The sequence below is a fragment of the Meles meles genome, chromosome 12 (assembly GCF_922984935.1).
Source record: "Meles meles chromosome 12, mMelMel3.1 paternal haplotype, whole genome shotgun sequence".
Lineage (NCBI taxonomy): Eukaryota > Metazoa > Chordata > Mammalia > Carnivora > Mustelidae > Meles > Meles meles.
The window spans coordinates 25,136,652-25,154,839 of NC_060077.1; the positions used below are offsets into that span (position 1 = coordinate 25,136,652).

The 18,188-nt window shown below is 42.7% G+C and overlaps 1 protein-coding gene across 4 annotated transcripts in view; it reads left to right on the plus strand.

Annotated features, from left to right (window-relative positions):
* Nucleotides 1–8,911: 8,911 nt before the first annotated feature.
* The window catches only part of NF2 (NF2, moesin-ezrin-radixin like (MERLIN) tumor suppressor), a 79,672-nt gene continuing 70,395 nt past the window's right edge, over nucleotides 8,912–18,188 (plus strand). For all 4 annotated transcript variants that reach the window (XM_046024738.1, XM_046024737.1, XM_046024739.1 and 1 more), the window contains exon 1: nucleotides 8,912–9,509. In XM_046024738.1, coding sequence (XP_045880694.1) covers nucleotides 9,396–9,509 — 114 coding nt within the window. In that variant the 5' untranslated portion in view covers nucleotides 8,912–9,395. The remainder of the gene's footprint in view (nucleotides 9,510–18,188) is intronic.

Consider the following 18,188-nt stretch of genomic DNA (forward strand, 5'->3'; position numbering starts at 1 on the left):
GGGGATGCAGGCTCCCCGCTGAGCAGAGAGCCCAATGTGGGGCTTGATCCCAGGACCCTGAGATCAAGACCCATTGAGCCACTCAGGTGCCCATCAATTCTTATTTTTAAAAGGGCTCTTAAATACATCATCTATTATTAATGCCCATTTTTACAGATGAGGTAATTGCAGCTCAGAGAAGCTATGCTGTCCAAGATCATAGAAAAGCAGAAATTCTGACTCAGTCTGCCTGCCTCTCTAACCCTGCAAGGGACATCCCGGGAAAATCCGAAGATCTTCAATTCCGGGCCCAGGGAACAGGATGCGTGTTAGTGATTTCCTAAGCTGTTCCAGTCAGTTCCTTTCCCTGCTGTTATTTCAGATAGGATTGTTCCCTGCAGTCTGCCTATCTTTAGGCTCAGTGCCTCAGGATGGCACCTTGGAACACTGGTTCCTGGCCATGGCCTCAGAAGTCTTAGAAGTCTCAGATGTGGGCATCTGCCTTCGGCTTGGGTCCTGATCTCGGGGTCCTGGGATCAGGTCCCTTGTGGGGCTCCTTGCTCAGCAGGGAGCTTGCTTCTCCCTCTGCCTCTGCCTGATGCTCCCCCTGCTTGTGTGTGCTCTTTCTCCGATAAATAAATAAAATCTTAAAAAAAATTTTTTTTTAATAATAAAAGTTAAAAAATTAGATGCTGGGTGCCTACTTATCTTGGTCACATGACTTTTGATCTCAGGGTAGTGAGTTCGAGCCCCAGGTTAGTCATGAAGCTTACTTTAAAAAATTAGATACATGTAAACAATACTTTGTTTATATATATTTATAAATTTTATATAATACATTAATTTTATATAATATATAAATATATAATATAGTTTTATATAATATATATATTAACTTAAGAAAAATAATCAAAAAAAGCTTTAGTTAAGTGATCCATAACTGAGTAAAAATACAACAAATAGCGCAACAAATAAACAGTGAATGGATGGGGAAAAAGTTACTGCAAAGAAAGGAATAAGGGCAGGAAAGCCACAGATAAGGCAAGGCCTGTGCAATTGCCAGAGGCTGAGTGCAAATCTGATTCTGAGCTTCCTAACAGCAAACTCCAAGAAGGAAACGGGATTGGTTACATGATACACAACATGTATTAAGAGAGAAAAACTAAACTATTATTTTTTAAAGATTTTATTTTTATTTATTTGACAGACAGATTACAAGTAGGCAAGAGAGGCAGGCAGGGAGAGAGAGGAGGAAGCAGGCTCTCCACAGAGCAGAGAGCCCGATGCGGGGCTCGATTCCAGGACCCTGGGATCATGACCTGAGCCAAAGGCAAAGGCTTTAACCCACTGAGCCACCCAGGAGCCCCGAGAAAAACTAAATTATATCCATACATAGCATCGTATGCAGCCCTTAGAAGACTTTATTATAGAATATTTAATGATATGGAAAATATTCACAACATATTGATGAGTAACAATTAGCAAATCACAAAACAATATGGACTATATGAAAGGTTAGCCAGGGGACGATGCAAGTTAGAATTTGTTTCTTTCTGCATCTGGCCCCTCTCAGCATCAGCCCAGGACCCTGGAGGGTATTGTGCCAACCACACACATATGGCTATGTTGAGATATGGCTGTGTTTTATTACTTTTCTATTATTGGGTTGGGGGAGCAGAGGGAAAGGGAGAGAGAAAATATATTTAAAAAAAATTTTTTTTAAAGATTTTATTTATGTGACAGAGAGAGAAAGAGAGAGAGAGAGAGAGAGCGCGTGCAAAAGCAGTGGGCATGGCAGGCAGAGGGAGAAGCAAACTCCCAGCTGAGCAGGGAGCCTGATGTGGGACTCAGTTCCCCGGACCCTGGGATCATGACCTGAGCCAAAGACAGACACCTAACCGACTAAGCCACCTAGATGCCTAAGGCAGAGAGAGAGAATGTTTTTTGGTGTTTTTTTTTTTTTTTAAGATTTTATTTATTTATTTGACAGACAGAGACCACAAGTAGGCAGAGAGACAGGCGGGGTGGGAGTGGGGGAGGCAGGCTGCCTGCTGAGCACAGAGCCCAACACGGGCCTTGATCCCAGGACCCTGAGATCATGACCTGAGCCAAAGGCAGAGGCTTAACCCACTGAGCCACTCAGGTACCCCCAGAGAATTTTAAGCAGGCTTCATGCCCAGTGTGGAGCTTGATCCAAGATCACAACCCTGAGATCAGGGCCTGAGCCAAAATCAAGAGTCAGGTGCTTAACCAACCAAGCCACCCAGGTGCCCCTGAAATTATTTTAATAAATTTACTGCAAACAAAATGAATGGGGGAAATTGTCCCATTTGTGCAGTACAAAGGAGCAACTATCACTCACATGTTAGTTTAGCCAATTTGGTGAGAGGGAGTTCGGGGGGAAATTAGCCTTTAAAGGATTTAATGGTTTGTACCAGCACATTTTATATCATTAACTGTAACTTAAATCTGCTGGGTGTTGCTATGGGTTTCTGATCATTGAAAAGGCCTGTAGATCCCAGTTGTGGCCTTGGCTCTTTTTCTAGCTTCCTTGGTGGTGTTGCCATCAAGGAAACTGGGTAGAAGGACGCCTGGGCGGCTCAGTCATTAAGTGTCTGCCTTTGGCTCGGGTCCTGATCTGGGGTACCTGGGATTGAGCACCACATGAGGCTTCCTGCTCGGCGGGAAGCCTGCTTCTCCCTCTCCCACTCCTCCTGCTTGTGTTCCTCTCTCTGTGTCTCTCTCTGTCAAATAAATAAATAATCTTTAAAAAAAAAAAGGAAACCAGGTAGAGGACATGATGGGAGGGGTCTGATTACTTCAGAATAAAACATTTCATTAATTGTTTTTGTTTATTTCTCTCTGCTGGTGTCAATTTTCTACGGCTGTGTTTACAAATTACCACACACTTAGTGCTAATTACATTTATTATTTATATCATGGGTCTTGAATTATATCATGGGTCTTGAATGCAGGCATGGCTTAGTATGATCTTCTGTGCAGGGTTTCACAAACCTGAAATCAAACTGTCAGCCATTCCCTGGTTCTGCCCTGGAGCTCAGGATCCTGCTCCCTAGCTTACTTGGGAGTAAGCTCCTTGCGGCTGTGGGATTCAATTCCCTGTTTTCTTGCTAGCTGTCAGATCTGACAGCTGGCACTCTCCACTCCCAGAAGTCACCCAGAGTTCCTTGCTATGAGGCCCTATAAGCAGCATCACAGCACAGATGTTGTTTGCTTTTTTCCAGGTCAGGAGGAGCTCATCTCTTGGACTTCCTTTTTTTAAAAAATTATTTATTTTTATTTATTTATTTTTTTATTTGACAGAGATCACAAGTAGGCAGAGAGGCAGGCAGAGAGAGAGGAGGAAGCAGGCTCCCTGCTGAGCAGAGAGCCCAATGCTGGGCTGGATCCCAGGACACTGGGATCATGACCTGAGCCGAAGGCAGAGGCTTTAACCCACAGAGCCACCCAGGCGCCCCCTTGGACTTCCTTTATCTTTGATCCCTAAATCTCCTTTAAAAAAAAAAATAAATAAAAAATAAAAAAAAAAATAAATCTCCTTTTAAGAATCCACCTGTAGGGGCGCCTGAGTGACTCAGTTGGTTAGGTGTCCAACTCTCGATTTCAGCTCCGGTCATGATCTCTGGGTCATGGAATCCAGCCCTTTGTCAAGCACTGCTTAGGGCTCTGTGCTCAGGGCACAGTCTGTTTGTCCCTCTCCCTCTTCACCACCCACCGCTCCTGCCCCTGGCTCTGTTTTCTCTCTCTCGAATAAATAAATAAAATCTTAAAAAAAAAATTCACCTGATACTATATTGTACCCCTAAAACTAATATAACATTGTATGCTAACTATACTGGAATGAAAAAACAAAAAAGAGATCACCTGATGAGTTCGGTATCCTCCTGGGATAACCTCCCTTTTGATAAACATAACTGATTAGGGCATTTTATCTGCAAAAATTCCCTTTGCTGTATAAAGCGACATAATCACAGGAATAATATCCCATCATATCTATTGGATCTTGCCCATAGCCAATGGGGAGGATTGTGCAAGTCTATAGATCAATGGCGAACATTCTGTTTTTTGCATTTAAAAAAATTTTTAGGTTTTGTTTTTTAAGATTTTATTTATTTATTTGAGTGAGAGAGATAGAGCATAAACAAGGGGAGGGGCAGAGGGAGAGGAAGAGGCAGAATGCCCACTAAGCAAGGAGTCCAGGCTCGATGGACCCCAGGATCCCAGGGTCATGACCTGAGCTGATGGCAGACGCTTAACCAACTGAACCATGCCAGGTGCCTCAGTGGGGAACATTTTAGTATTATGCCCACCACACTGTTTATCTGCACTTTCTATTTCTTTTCTGTGACACATATGAGTTACTTTTGAGGTAAGGAGAACACCATGAACGTTATTAAAAAAATAGAAAGCAAACCAGTCTCCCATGAGAAATATAAGTGCTGGAGTTTAAGAGACATTTCTCTTGTGAGTCTTCCTAGAAAAGATGCTGTGTGCACCTCTGTCAGTTAAATCTCTACTGAAGACAGAGCTCCACGGGGCTGTTCCTCATAACACCCTTAGTGTGGGACGGTGGTGTCGTGCCAAGTTACAGTAAAAGTAATTCCAGAAACAACAAAGTCCAATTTTTGGCAGACCGCTTATAATCTCGCATTCACATGCAGCATCTGGTAAGAGTTGATTCAGTCTTGGTGATGAGCTGATTTACTCTGGGGCTTAAGATAGGCTTTGGAGGAGTCTTTTCATGAACATTCTAAAGTTTTGTGCATATATATATATAATGTATGTGTGTAGTACTTTGTGGAGAAAGTCCACTGGTTTTATCAGATTTTTGATAGAGTATTTTTGACTTAAAAAAACAAACCCACAAAAACAGTTAAAGACCCATTGCCCTGGGGTGCCTGGGTGACCATGGTCAGTTAAGCACCAACTCAGGTTCTGATAGTGTCTGGCTCTGCGCTGAGCACGGAGTCTGCTTGAGATTCTCTCTCCTTCCTCTGCCACTTCCACTTGTGCTCTCTCTCTCTCTCAAATAAATAAATCTTTAAAAAAAAAAAAAAGAATAATTGCTCTAGAGAAGAATTTCTTTAGCTGGACCCTATCGATACTTTGGGTTGCCTAACTCTTTGTTGTGGGAGGTTGTCTCGTGCATTGTTCAATGTTTAAGAGCATTCTCAGCCTTTACCATGGAGTGCAGGAACATCCTCTACTTGTGACAATCAAAAAGAAAAAAAACAAACAAACTATAAGATGTTGCCAAATATCTCCAGGAGAGAATGGACCTTACTTTGAGAGCCACTGATCTTCCGGAAGAATGGAGGAACCAAATGTAACTAAGGTGAAATCTAGATAAAAACTGTCCTGGAGAGGCGCCTGAGTGGCTCAGTGGGTTGAGCCTCTATCTTTGGCTCAGGGCATGGTCTCAGGGTCCTGGGATTGAGCCCTACATTGGGCTCTCTGCTCAGCGGGGAGCCTGCTTCCCCCCACCCCTGCCTACCTGTGATCTCTGTCTGTCAAATAAATAAATAAAATCTTAAAAAAAACCAAAACTGTTCTGGATGCAAATTGCATCTCTTCCAGTTATGATCTTGGGTAAATTACCTCCTTTCAGCCTTAGTCAGCTTCATGTGTAAACCGAGGATACAGTACCTACCAAACAGGGTTTCGATAAAGATCCAAAGAAATAAAGCATGCAAAGCCCTTTGCAGAGTACTTTATATGGTAGGCACTTAAGATATTGTAGCTATTAATGCTGTTTCCATAGGTGAGACCATTAGATATTTCCTCATGTGCTTTATTTCTTCATTCAACAGGTATTTACTAACTGGGGTCTGTGTTCCAGATCTATCTTTCTTTCTTTTTTTCTTTCTTTTTTGTTTTTTTTAAATATTTTATTTATTTATTTGACAGACAGAGATCACAAGTGGTCAGAGAGGCAGGCAGAGAGAGAGAGGAGGAAGTAGGCTCCCTGCCAAGCAGAGAGCCCCACCCGGAGCTCGATCTTAGGAGCTCGATCTTAGGACCCCAAGACCACGACCTGAGCCAAAGGCAGAGGCTTAACCCACTGAGCCACCCAGGCGCCCCTCTTTGTTTCTTTTTCAAGGTTTTATTTTTTTATGTATTCTCTAACCCCGATGTGGGGCTTGAACTCATGACCCTGAGGTCAAAAGTCACATGCTCCACCCACTGAGCCAGCCAGGGGCCCCTTAATTATTTTTCTAAAAAGTATGTATATATTTTGGGGGCGTCTGTGTGGTTCAGTTTTTGGGCATCTGCCTTCAGCTCGGGTCATGGTCCCAGGGTCCTGGGATCTGGCTCCATGCTCGGCAGGAGGCCTGCTTCTCTGTCTCCCATTCCCCTACTTGTGTTCCTTCTCTCACTGTGTCTCCCTCTGTCAAATAAATAAAATCTTTTTAAAAAAGTTAAAAAAAATTTTTTAAGTACACTCTACTTCCCAATGTGGGGTTCAAACTCACAACCCCACGATCAAGAGTTACATGCTAGGCGGGGAGCCTGAGTGGCTCAGTCATTAAGCATCTGCCTTCAGCTCAGGTCATGATCCCAGGGTCCTGGGATTGAACCCCACATTGGGCTCTTTGCTTGGCGGGAAACCTGCTTCTCCCTCTCCCACTCTCCCTGCTTGTGTTCCTCTCTTGCTGTGTCTTTCTCTGTCAAATAAATAAATAAAATCTTAAAAAAAAAAAAAAGTTACATGCTCAGGGCACCTGGCTGGCTCAGTTGGTTAAGCAACTACCTTCATCCAGCTAAGGGTATCAGGCTCCCTGCTCAGTGGGGAAGTCTGCTTCTCCCTTTGCCCCTTACCTCACTTGTTGTTCTCTCCCTCTCAAATAAATAAAGTCTTAAAAAAAAAAAAAAAAAGAGTTGCATGGTCTACTGACTGAGCCACTCAGGGTCCCCCAGATCTTTCTTAATGAGCTCTGCTTGAATTATTCCTTCTCAAACCCTTATCTGGTAGGTATTATCATTTGTGTTTATTTTTTGTGAATGGCCCTTTTAACACTAGCATAATATTCCATTACATCTATTTTTATTTCTCATCCTGGCCTCCCTTCTGAGATCCAGACCCATGTATCTACCTGGCGGTCTCTCCAAGAATGTTTAAATTTGGCATGTTTGGCCAATTAGCCCGGTGCCTAGCACCTAGTAAGCCTTCCATAAAAGGAGCTACTACTGGCCATCAATGTCATTTTTACCCCTGCCGTCTGATTTACATCCTCTTTCTACTCCTCAGTAGGATCCCAGAATCACTTATTTTTTGTCAGCAGTCCTGGCCCTGGGTTAAAGCCCTGAGTTGTTGACCATGTGTGGGGGAGCCCTTAGGAGAATCCACCCTCATTCTCCCACCTATGGGGAAGAACTGAAGCAATTAAAGAAGACCCTCTCGCTTCAAGTCCACACTACCCTGAACAATCATTTTGGTGGGGAGAATTTGCTAGCAGTAGACAGGATATAAAGTTCCCCCACAGCAGCTTTGCTGGGTGGGCCAGCAAACGCTGGTGATTCATAGCACCAAAGGGGCCTGTAGAGATCTAGATTTATGCTATGGTATGGTTACAGCAACGGTGTATGCTGCGTGCTCCAGAATGGTAGTTCATGGTTTGGGGGGCTACAACAGGGAGCAACTGGGCAGTCACACTTAGGGAAGCAGGGCAATGAAATGGTAACACTGGGGCACCTGGGTGGCTCAGTGGGTTAAAGCCTCTGCCATGATTCCAAGGGTCCTGGGATTGAGCCCCCCTTTGGGCTCTCTGCTCCATGGGAAGCCTGCTTCCTCCTCTCTCTCTCTGCCTACTTGTGATCTCTGTCAAATGAATAAATAAAATCTTTTAAAAAATAAAGAAATGGTAATGCCAGCAAGCTCTGGGTGGGATAAATCTGGGTTTTCAGTCCCACCTTTGCTTCTCATTATCTAGATAATAGTTAGCATGTGGCTCTGTCTTGCTGAGCTTCTCACTTTTCCCAAGTGTCCTGAGGTGATGCTCATTAGTTAACATTTAAGGACTGCTTATTCGTCAGTCAAACCAGAGGAAATTGTCTCTACTCAACCATTAAGAGTTATTTAAAAGTAGGATTTTTTTTAAAATACAGAAAACTATATATTCCCCACCTCACAACACACCCATTTTTAACTTGGTGACACTTAAAAAATAAAGAAAACACATACATGGTTTGAAAATGGAAGTCAGAGTACAAACCAAGAAAAGCTTTCATTTTTCGACCAATTTATACCTACAAAAAAGGCAATTTCATGGGTTTCAATTTAGTATGTGCCAGCCATCGTTCTAAAGCTTTATATGTTTTAACTACCTTAAATTCCTCAACAACCCCACGAGGTAGGTACAATTATTATCCTCCCTTGGTAATAATACAATTTCTCCCAAAGAGAAGCAAGAGGATCCGGGAGAGAGCACAGGCAACCTAAGCATACTCCACGTGATTTAAAAGTTTGAGAAACACAGAGGTCAGTATATGCAATTAAGTGCCAAGAAGGATTATCCGCCGGGTGTCGAAACACAGCCTGCTGGGGCGCCACACTCGGCAGGTATTTGGTCCGACGGGCAATCCCTCACTGACCCACACGCAACTGGGGACCAGCCGCTACGTGGTTCCCGGGAGAAGGCGCGCCGAGTTCCGACGCCTCAACCAATCTTGCTAGAGTAGGCGTACTCCCTGCGAACAAAAGCGTTCGGAGTGACTGCCCCTATGACCACTCAACGCCGAGCCCAGGCCCGCGCCTCCAATCACAGCGGAACTTCCAATTGGTGAGGCCTTTCTGAAGTGGGGCGGACGGGAGGAAAAAGTCCCGCCTCCCTGGGGGTTCTCAGCCAACCGGAGAGTCCAGGCGGCAGCCGCCGAGTTTCGTTGCGCTGTGTGTAATGATCTAGGGCCTGAGGGCGGGGCGGGGAGCAGGCCGGGGTCTGTGGGGAGGGGACGCTTCCTGCGGGCGCGCGGAGCGGAGACGGTGACAGCCACGCGCGCACGTGCGCGCCTGGCCGCAGCGCGGCCCCGAGACCTCCACCGGCCGCTGAGAGGCGCGCGGGGACTGGGCTGCTGCCGTCTAGGGGCCCCGTCCCGGGGCGACCCCAGCGTCCCGGGCCCGAGTCCCTGAGCGCCGGGCCGAGCCCACCCCGTCGGTTCTGGCTCGTGTTTCGTCCCCGTGGCCGTAAGGGCCCGCCCCCCAACTCCCCTTTACGCTCCCGGGGCAGGGTCCTCACGGCCCATGCTGGCCGCTGGGGGCCCTTGCCGACCAGACAGCTCCCAGGCCGGCCAGTTGGCTACCATGGTGGCCCTGAGGCCTGTGCGTCTCCTCCAGGGGGGCTAACAGGTCCAGAGCGCAGGCCTCGGGGCGCGAGGGTCCCGGGTCTGAGCCCCGCGCCATGGCCGGGGCCATCGCCTCCCGTATGAGCTTCAGCTCGCTCAAGAGGAAGCAACCCAAGACGTTCACCGTGCGGATCGTCACCATGGACGCCGAGATGGAGTTCAATTGCGAGGTAACCGGCTGGCAGCCCCGACGGGCTGCGGCAAGGGGGAGCCTGGCGGAATCCGGCGGAATCCCCGCTCGCCGGGCCCTGTCTTGGGTCGGGCACCAACTGGGGCGCCCCTGCCGCGGTGACAGTCAAGGTGGAAGCTTGAGGGATTCAGCTTATATCGTCTCTGAGCATAGACAGAGGTGACCAGAACCGGAAGGAGCCATCTAGGCCCAAATCCTCACGTTAAAGATAATTGCTGGTCATTTTTCATAGGGCTTTTGGGTTTGGAAGCACTTCCTGAAGGTTTTCATTCATTGTTGCTGCAAGAGGCTGGAAAAGCATCCGTGGTGGCGAATTCTGGTTTTCAGTGTCAGGCTTAAGTTCCAGCTCCGTGGGCTTTTTATTTATTTTTTACTTCATTAGATATTATTATGTGCCCCAGGCATTAAAAGTTGCATCTTGTATATTGAAAAGTCTGTACTTCTTTCCCTTTTCCAAAAGCTTTAAAGGAAACAGTTGATGACTAATACTTTTGATGCAGTTTACATTATGATGATAACAGTTACTATTTGTTGAATATATTCTAAGTGTCAGATGCTCCTACATTTAATTCTCACAACTACCCAATGAGGTAGGTATCCCAAACCATATATCATCTAGTAAGTGGCAAAGTGGGATTTTAAGTCAAGCTTTTAGTCAAAAGTAGTGTCTCTCAAGTAATTTAAGTCCTTGCTAGTCCAAAGTGTGGTCTGTGAAACAGCAGCATTGACAGTAGTGACCTAAGTCAGGGGTTCACAGACTTTTTCTGTAAAGGGCCACGTAGTAAGCTTTGCAGGCCATGGGATCTCTGTTACAACCACTTAGATCTTCAGCTCAGCTATTATAGCACAAAAGCAGCTTAGGATTCATTTCCATCATGATAGTGTAAGGGGTGTCATTGATCTTGCTCATCTGTAAGACTGGTGAAAATTACTTAAAAAAACTCAACAATTTAAAACATCTGGAAATGGCCCTAAGGGCAAACATTCATCAAATGAATAAACATCTGTTCAAGAAAATCCGAAAATTTGCTAAGAAAAAGGCGAGAGTCTATAGTATTTGAACCAAGGCTGCTACCTCTCTCCCCATTTCCAGCAAGCAAGGTGGAGATTCCATTCCAGACTGCTGCAGCCCAGAACACAGGGCTCCCTCTTCCCCTAGCTCCCCGTCAGACCACTTTCTTCCCAGGAGGAGCAATACTTCAGTGTTTCTTATCCTGCTCAAGCCTACTTGTTTCTGAGACAGTCCCAGGTGTGTGTAGTTGAAATATGAGTCTTCCTTCTTCTATCCAGCTCCTACTCACAGAATGGGAGCTGTGCCTTGAGCATGGCAAATGACTACTGGGGCTCCCCAGTTGCTCTTATCCCAGACCCAGCTTGCATAATGGTGGTTCCATGCCAGAGGAGGCAAACTGAGAAAATCTCAGGCTGTTGTGTGCCATCCCACCCCTTCCATCAAGGACTCAGATTTTACCTAGAGGGAGAAGAAGGCTTTAAAACCTGTGGCTCCTGCTCTCTTCCCAAAGACAGTTACTTCATTTGCAACAAAATGTGGAGAAGTTTGTGCCTAAGGGAATTCTTAAAAACTGGAGGATTTGGGGGGCACCTGGGTGGCTCAGTTGTTAAGTGTCTGCCTTCAGCTCTGGTCATGATCCCAGGTCCTGGGATTGAGCTCTACATCTGGCTCTCCACTGGGCGGGAAGCCACCTTCTCCGTCTCCCACTCCCCTACTTGTGTTCCCTCTCTCTCTGTCTCTTTCTCTGTCAAATATATTAAATCTTAAAAACAACAAAAACAAAAAACTGGATGATTTGGTGAAGGGGAGTTGGGAGGAGATTATGGATTTAATGAAGATACAGCCTGGACTGTAGACCCACTACTTTGCAGGAGAGAGTCAAAGATTAAGATGGGCTGGGGGAGATCCCTCATGGGATTGAATAAACTGTTCCCTCAAAAGAGTCACCTTTGATTGGATTATTTTGTAGATCAAGTTATGCCCCAGGGTCTGGTTGAAAATAATAGAACAGTAAGACACGATTAAAGGAGTTTTAACAGCTAGATGTGATCAGGGGAAGAGAAAGTGCTCTGCTGAAACCACTGTCACTCCAGGATGACTGTAGCCATAAACAAATTTGTGTGTCTTTGAGGAACAACAACATCATGGCCTTAACACTGTGTGAATGAAATAGATTTCACTAAAACATTCCAGCCATCACTAAATAGGCAAAGAACAATAAAAAGCCCTGGGGCTGGGGTAGGGAGAACCAGTACAGTATCTATATTATTTAGATGATATATTACTTAAAATGCCCAGTTTCCTGCAAAAAAATTGTGAGACATGCAAAAAAGTAGGGAAGTATGACCCAGAAGATGCAAACAGACTAGCAGTAGAAATTGCCATGACAGCGACCAGATGTCAGATTTAGCAGAAAAGATTTCAAATAACCATTATAAATACGTTCTCAGCACTAAAGGAAAGCATGATAAAAGAAGGAAGGTGTGACATTTTCACATCAAGTAGAGAAGATCAAGTAAAGAGATAGGAATTACAGAAAAGAACCAAATGAAAATTCTGGAGTTGTAAAGCACCGTAACTGAAGTTAAAAATTCATTAGAGGGGCTCAGAGTAGATTCAAACAGGCAGATGAAAGAATTAGCCTGCTTGAAGATAGAATGATAGAAATGATACAAGCTGAAAAACAGAAAGAAAAAAACAATGAAGAAAAATGTACAGAGCCTCAGAAAAATGTGGGAAATCATTAAGTGCACATATATATGGGAATACCAGGAGAGAAGAGAGAAAAAATATTTTAAAAAACAGTAGCTGACACTTTCTAAATTTGTTGACAAACAGTAGCATAGACATTCAGGAAGCTCAGTAGACTCCAAGGAGGATAAACACAAAGAGATCCACAAATAGAAAAAGGGAAAATGTCAGGGCACCTGGGTGGCTTAGTGGGTTAAAGCCTCTGCCTTCAGCTCAGGTTATGATCTCAGGGTCCTTGGATCAAGCCCCGCATCCGGCTCTCTGCTCAGCAGGGAGCCTGCTTCCTCCTCTCTCTTTGCCTGCCTCTCTGCCTACTTGTGATCTCTATCTGTCTGTCAAATAAATAAATAAAATCTTTAAAAAAAAAAAAAGAAAGAAAGAAAAAGGGAAAATGCGGAAAGTCAAAGACAAGGAGAAAATCTTGAAAGCAACAAGGGAAAAAGGACTTATACAAGGAAACCCCAGTAAGATTAACAGCTGTCTTCTCTGCAGAAACTGTGGAGACCAGAGGCTATAGTATAACATATTCAAAGTGCTCAAAGAAAAAAACTTGTCAACTAAGAATCCTATAATATTTCAAAATGGCTATTTCAAATATGAAGGTGAAATAAAGACTTTCCCAGGTAAATGCAAATTGTAGATGTTGTTCAAAGACCTGCTTTACAAGAAATATTAAAGGAAGTTCTTTAGGCTGAAAGCAAGTAGCCTCAGACAGTAATCAAATTTACATGGGAAAAAAAAAAGAGCACTGGGAAAAGTAATTATATAATGACAAAAGACAGTAGAAATTAATATTTTTCTCTTCTTTTAATTGACTTAAAGAGCAATTGTATAAAATAATGTATATAATGTACCGTTGGGCCTATAACATACAAATGTAATATATGTGTAGTGCACTTTCCAATAACAGCACAAAGGAGGTAGATGGAAGCAAAGCTGTAATGGGCTAAGGAAATGACCACTGATGGTAAAGTAATAACAACAATGTATTGTTGGGTTTGTAATTTTAATAGATATATGTATATACATATATATATATATTCAATTCAATATATATGTTCCTATATATATATAAAAAATTTTAGTATACAAATATAAGTAGTCTATAAAAAAGGTGGAAAGTGAAAGGATATATAGGTATATATAGATATAGGATCTATATATATAGATATATATGATATATATCACTGGAATTAAGCTAGTATAAATCTCAAGCTGATAAGATTATCTGGTAAACCCTGGAGCAACCACTAAAAAATTCCCCCAAAACACTTAAAAGCTATGATGAAGAAATCACTAAATAAATATAAATGCTTCATTAGAAAATATTCACCTAATGTAAAAACAAGTAGTAAAGGAGGAATGGAGAAACAAAAACGTGAAACACATAGAAAACAAAAGTAAAATGACAACTGTACTCCAAATAATTAGATAACTTAAATGAGATGGACAAATTCCTGGAAAGACACCAACTACCAAAATTTACTCAAGAAAAAAACAGGCAATCTGAACAGACCTATAACCAGTGAAGAGATTAAATTGGTAATAACAATACCCACAAAGAAATGTCCAGACTGTATGTACTAAAGGCCCAAATGGCTTTATTACTGAATTCTACCAAACATTTCAAGAATAATTAATACCAGTTCTTCACATGCTCTTTCAAAAGAATAGGAGAGCAGGGACTATTTCCCAACTTACTTTATGAGGTTGGCATTACCCTGATACCAAAACCCAACAAAACAATCACAAGAAAACTAGAGACTAAGATCTCTTATGAATATGGAAACCAAATTGGGTCTCAGTAGGTCATGTCTTGGATGTTGGAGTTGTGAGTTACAGCCCCATGTTGGGTGTAGATTACTTAAAAAATATATGGAAGCAAAAATTCTTATTTTTTAAAATTTTATCTATTTTATAGAGAGCAAGAGAGAAAGAGCATGATCTGGGTGGTGGTGGGGCATAGGGAGAAGCAGACTCCCTGCTGAGCAGGGAGCCCCAACACAGGACCACAGGACTCAATCCCAGGACCCCGGGATCTCTACCTGAGCTGAAGGCAGCTGCTTAACCAACTGAGCCACCCAGGTACTCCTGGAAGCAAAAATTCTTTTTTTTTTTTTCAAGATTTTATTTATTTGACAGACAGAGATTACAAGTAGGCAGAGGGGGGGCCGAAGCAGGCTCCCCGCCGAGCAGAGAGCCCAACTCAGGGCTTGATTCCAGGACCCTGGGATCATGACCTGAGTCGAAGGCAGAGGCTTTAACTGAGCCATCCAGGCACCCCTGGAAGCAAAAATTCTTAACAAAAATATTAGCAAACTGAATCCAGCATGTATCTATCTATATCTGTCTATCTATCTATATGATATACATATATATCATATATATATATCATACATCATAACCAAGTGAGATTTATTCCAGGAATTCAGGGTTGGTTTAATAGCTGAAAATCAATTAACATAATACATCATATCAGTAGAATAAAAAAAAAAAAATCACATGATCATTTCAATACATGCCAAAAAAGCACTTGACAAAATCCAGCAGCATTTCATGAAAAAAAAAAAAACACTGAACAAAATAGGAACAGAAGGGAGCTTCCTCAACCTGATAAAGAGTATCTGAAGAACCCACAGCTAACTATCATACTTAATAGTGAGATCAGGAATAGGAATAAGACAAGGATATCTTGCCCCCCCCTTTTTAAAAGATTTTATTTATTTGAGAGAGCATGAAATGAGCAAGGGGAAAGACAGAGACAGAGGGAGAGGGAGAAGCAGACTCCCTGCTGAGCAGGTATCCTGCTGTGGGACTTGATTCCAGGACCCTGAGATCATGACCTGAACTAAAGGCAGACGCTTAGCCATCTGAGCCACCCAGGTGCCTCTATCTTGTCACCTTTTTTTTTTTTTAAAGATTTATTTATTTGACAGAGAGATAGAGGACACAAGTAGGCAGAGTGGCAGGGAGAGGGAAAAGCAGGCTCTCCACTGAGCAGGGAGCCCTATGTGGGCTCCATCTGAGGACCGGGGATCATGACCTGAGCCAAAGGCAGCCGCTTAACTGACTGAGCTACCCAGGTGCCCCTATCTTGCCACTTCTGTTCAACAGTGTGCTAGAGGTTCTAGCCAGGACACTTAAGCAAGAAAATGAAATAAAAGACATTCATATTGGAAAGGAAGAAAATAAAAATATATTCAGAGATAACATGATCACGTATATAGACTCTAAGAAATCCCCTATAGAGATTTTCCTATAAAACTATTTGAACTGATAAATGAGTTAAGCAAGGTGGTGGGATACAAGAGCAATACACGAAAACCGCTTATAATTCTATATGCTTGTAACAAACAATATGAAAATGAAAATTTTATTTACAATAGTATCAAAAAGCATAAAATACGTAGGCACAAATTTAACCAATGAAGTGTCAAACTTATACTCTGAAATTATTAAAACATTGTTGGTAGAAATTAAAGGACCTAAAGAAATGGAAAGGTATCCCTTGTTCATAGATCATAAGATTTAACATTGTTAAGGGGGCAGTATTCCCCTAACTGATCTACTCATTCAGCATAATCCCTATCAGAATCCCAGTTTATTTCTTTGGAGAAATTGAAAATCTGATTTTAAAATTTATATGGAATTGCAAGGGATCTAGAATAGCTAAAGCAATTTTGTAAAAGAAGAGGAAAGTAGGAAGACTCATACTTCCTTATTTCAAAACTTACTACAACCATTGTCAAGACAGTATAGTACTGGCATATAGATCAATGGACTAGAACTGAGAGTCCAGAAATAGATCCATTTATCTACGGTTAACTGATTTTTGACAAGGCCTGTTCAATGGAGGAATGAATAGACTTACCAACAGTGCTGAGACAACTGGTGAGCCATGTGCAAAACAATGAAGTTGAACCCTTGTTTCATACCACATACAAAAATTTAAAATGCATCATAGATGTAAATATAAGAACTAAAACTATAATACCGTTAAAACAGGGATAAATCTTCATGACTTTGGATTTGGCATAAGATTCTTAGATCTAACAAAACCATGAGTAACAAAAAAAAAAGTAGTAGACTTCATCAAGATTAAAAACTTTTATGCTTTGAAGGATGCCATCAAGAACTGAAAAGAAATATTAGGAAATCATGTATCTCATGAGGGTCTTCTATCTAAAATATATGAAGGACTCTTATTGCTCAGTAATAAGAAGGCAAATAACTCAATTAGAAAGTGGGCAAAGGAGGGGTGCCTGACTGGCTTTTCAGTAGAACATGACTCTTGATATCAGGGTTGTGAGTTCAAGCTCCATGGTGGGCATAGAGTTTACTTTAAAAAAATGGGCAGAGGATCTAAATAGACATTTCTTTGAGGAAGATACAGAAATGGCCAATAAGCACATGAAAAATGCTCAACATCGTTAGTCATCAGGGAAATGAAAATAAAAAACACCATGAGATACCACTTTACCACAATAAGAGCCAAGCACTAGGATGATTAGAATCAAAAAGTCATATAATAATAAATGTTGGTGAGAATATGAGGAAATTGGAACCCTTATACACTGCTGATGGGAATGTAGAATAGTGCAGCCACTTTGAGAAACAGTCTGGCCATTCCCTCAAACAGTTAAATATAGAGTTACCATCTAACCCAGCAATTCCACTACTAGGTATCTACTCAAGAGAAATTCATGTGTATCTACAGAGAAACTTGTACACAGGTATCTATAGCAACATTATTTATAAGAGCCAAAAGGTAGAAACAACCCAAATGTCCATCAGCTAATGAAAGGGTAAACAAAAGGTGGTATATCAGTACAATGGAATATTATTTGGCAATTAAGAAGGAATGAAATAATAAATACGTGCTACAAATGGATAAACCTTGAAAACATTATTGCTAAGTGGAAGCAGCAATCACAAAAGAGCACCTATTATTTCATTCATCAGCAAGTCTGGAGTGGGGATATGTAGGGAAATGGAAAGTAGATTTGTGGTTGCTTAGAGCTGGGAAAAGGGCACAGGGATAGAGGAGTGATAGCCAGGGGATGCAAGGTTTCTTTGTGGAGTGATGAATATATTCCAAAATTGACAGGAGTGATGGTTTCACAACACTGTGAATATTCTAGAAACCATTGGATTGTGCATTTTTAAAAAAAGGTTATTTGTGAGAGCGAGAGAGAGAGCAGAGTGAGTGAGAACGTGAATGGGGGAGAGGGAGAAGCAGATTCCCTACTGAGCAGGGAGCCCGATGTGGGGCTTGATTCTAGAACCCTGGGATCATGACCTGAGCTAAAGGCTGCCACCCAACTGACTGAGCCACTCAGGTTCCCTGAACTGTGCACTTTAAATAGGTGATTTTATTTATTTATTTGACAGACAGAGATCACAAGTAGTCAGAGAGGCAGGCAGAGAGAGAAGGAGGGAAGCAGGCTCCCCGCTGAGCAGGGAGCCCGATGTGGGGCTCGATCCCAGGACGCTGGGATCATGACCTGAGCCGAAGGCAGAGGCTTTAACCCACTGAGCCACTCAGGCGCCCCTAAATAGGTGAATTTTTAAGGTACATGAATTTTATCTCAGGCTGTGTTAAGGAAGATGTGGCCTTTGACAAAATGGGAACAAAAGACATGACTTTGTTCCAGTAAAACTATTTGTGAACACTGAAATTTGAATTTCATATAATTTTCACAAGTGATGAAATGTTGTTTCAGAATTTACATTTAAGGGGCCACCTGAATGGCTCAGTCATTAAGTGTCTGCCTTCGGCTCAGGTCATGATCCTGGGGTCCTGGGATTGAGCCCCGCATCGGCTCCCTGCTCAGCGGAGAACCTGCTTCTTCCTCTCCCTCTGGCTCTTCCCCTGCTTGTGCTCTCTCTCTCTTA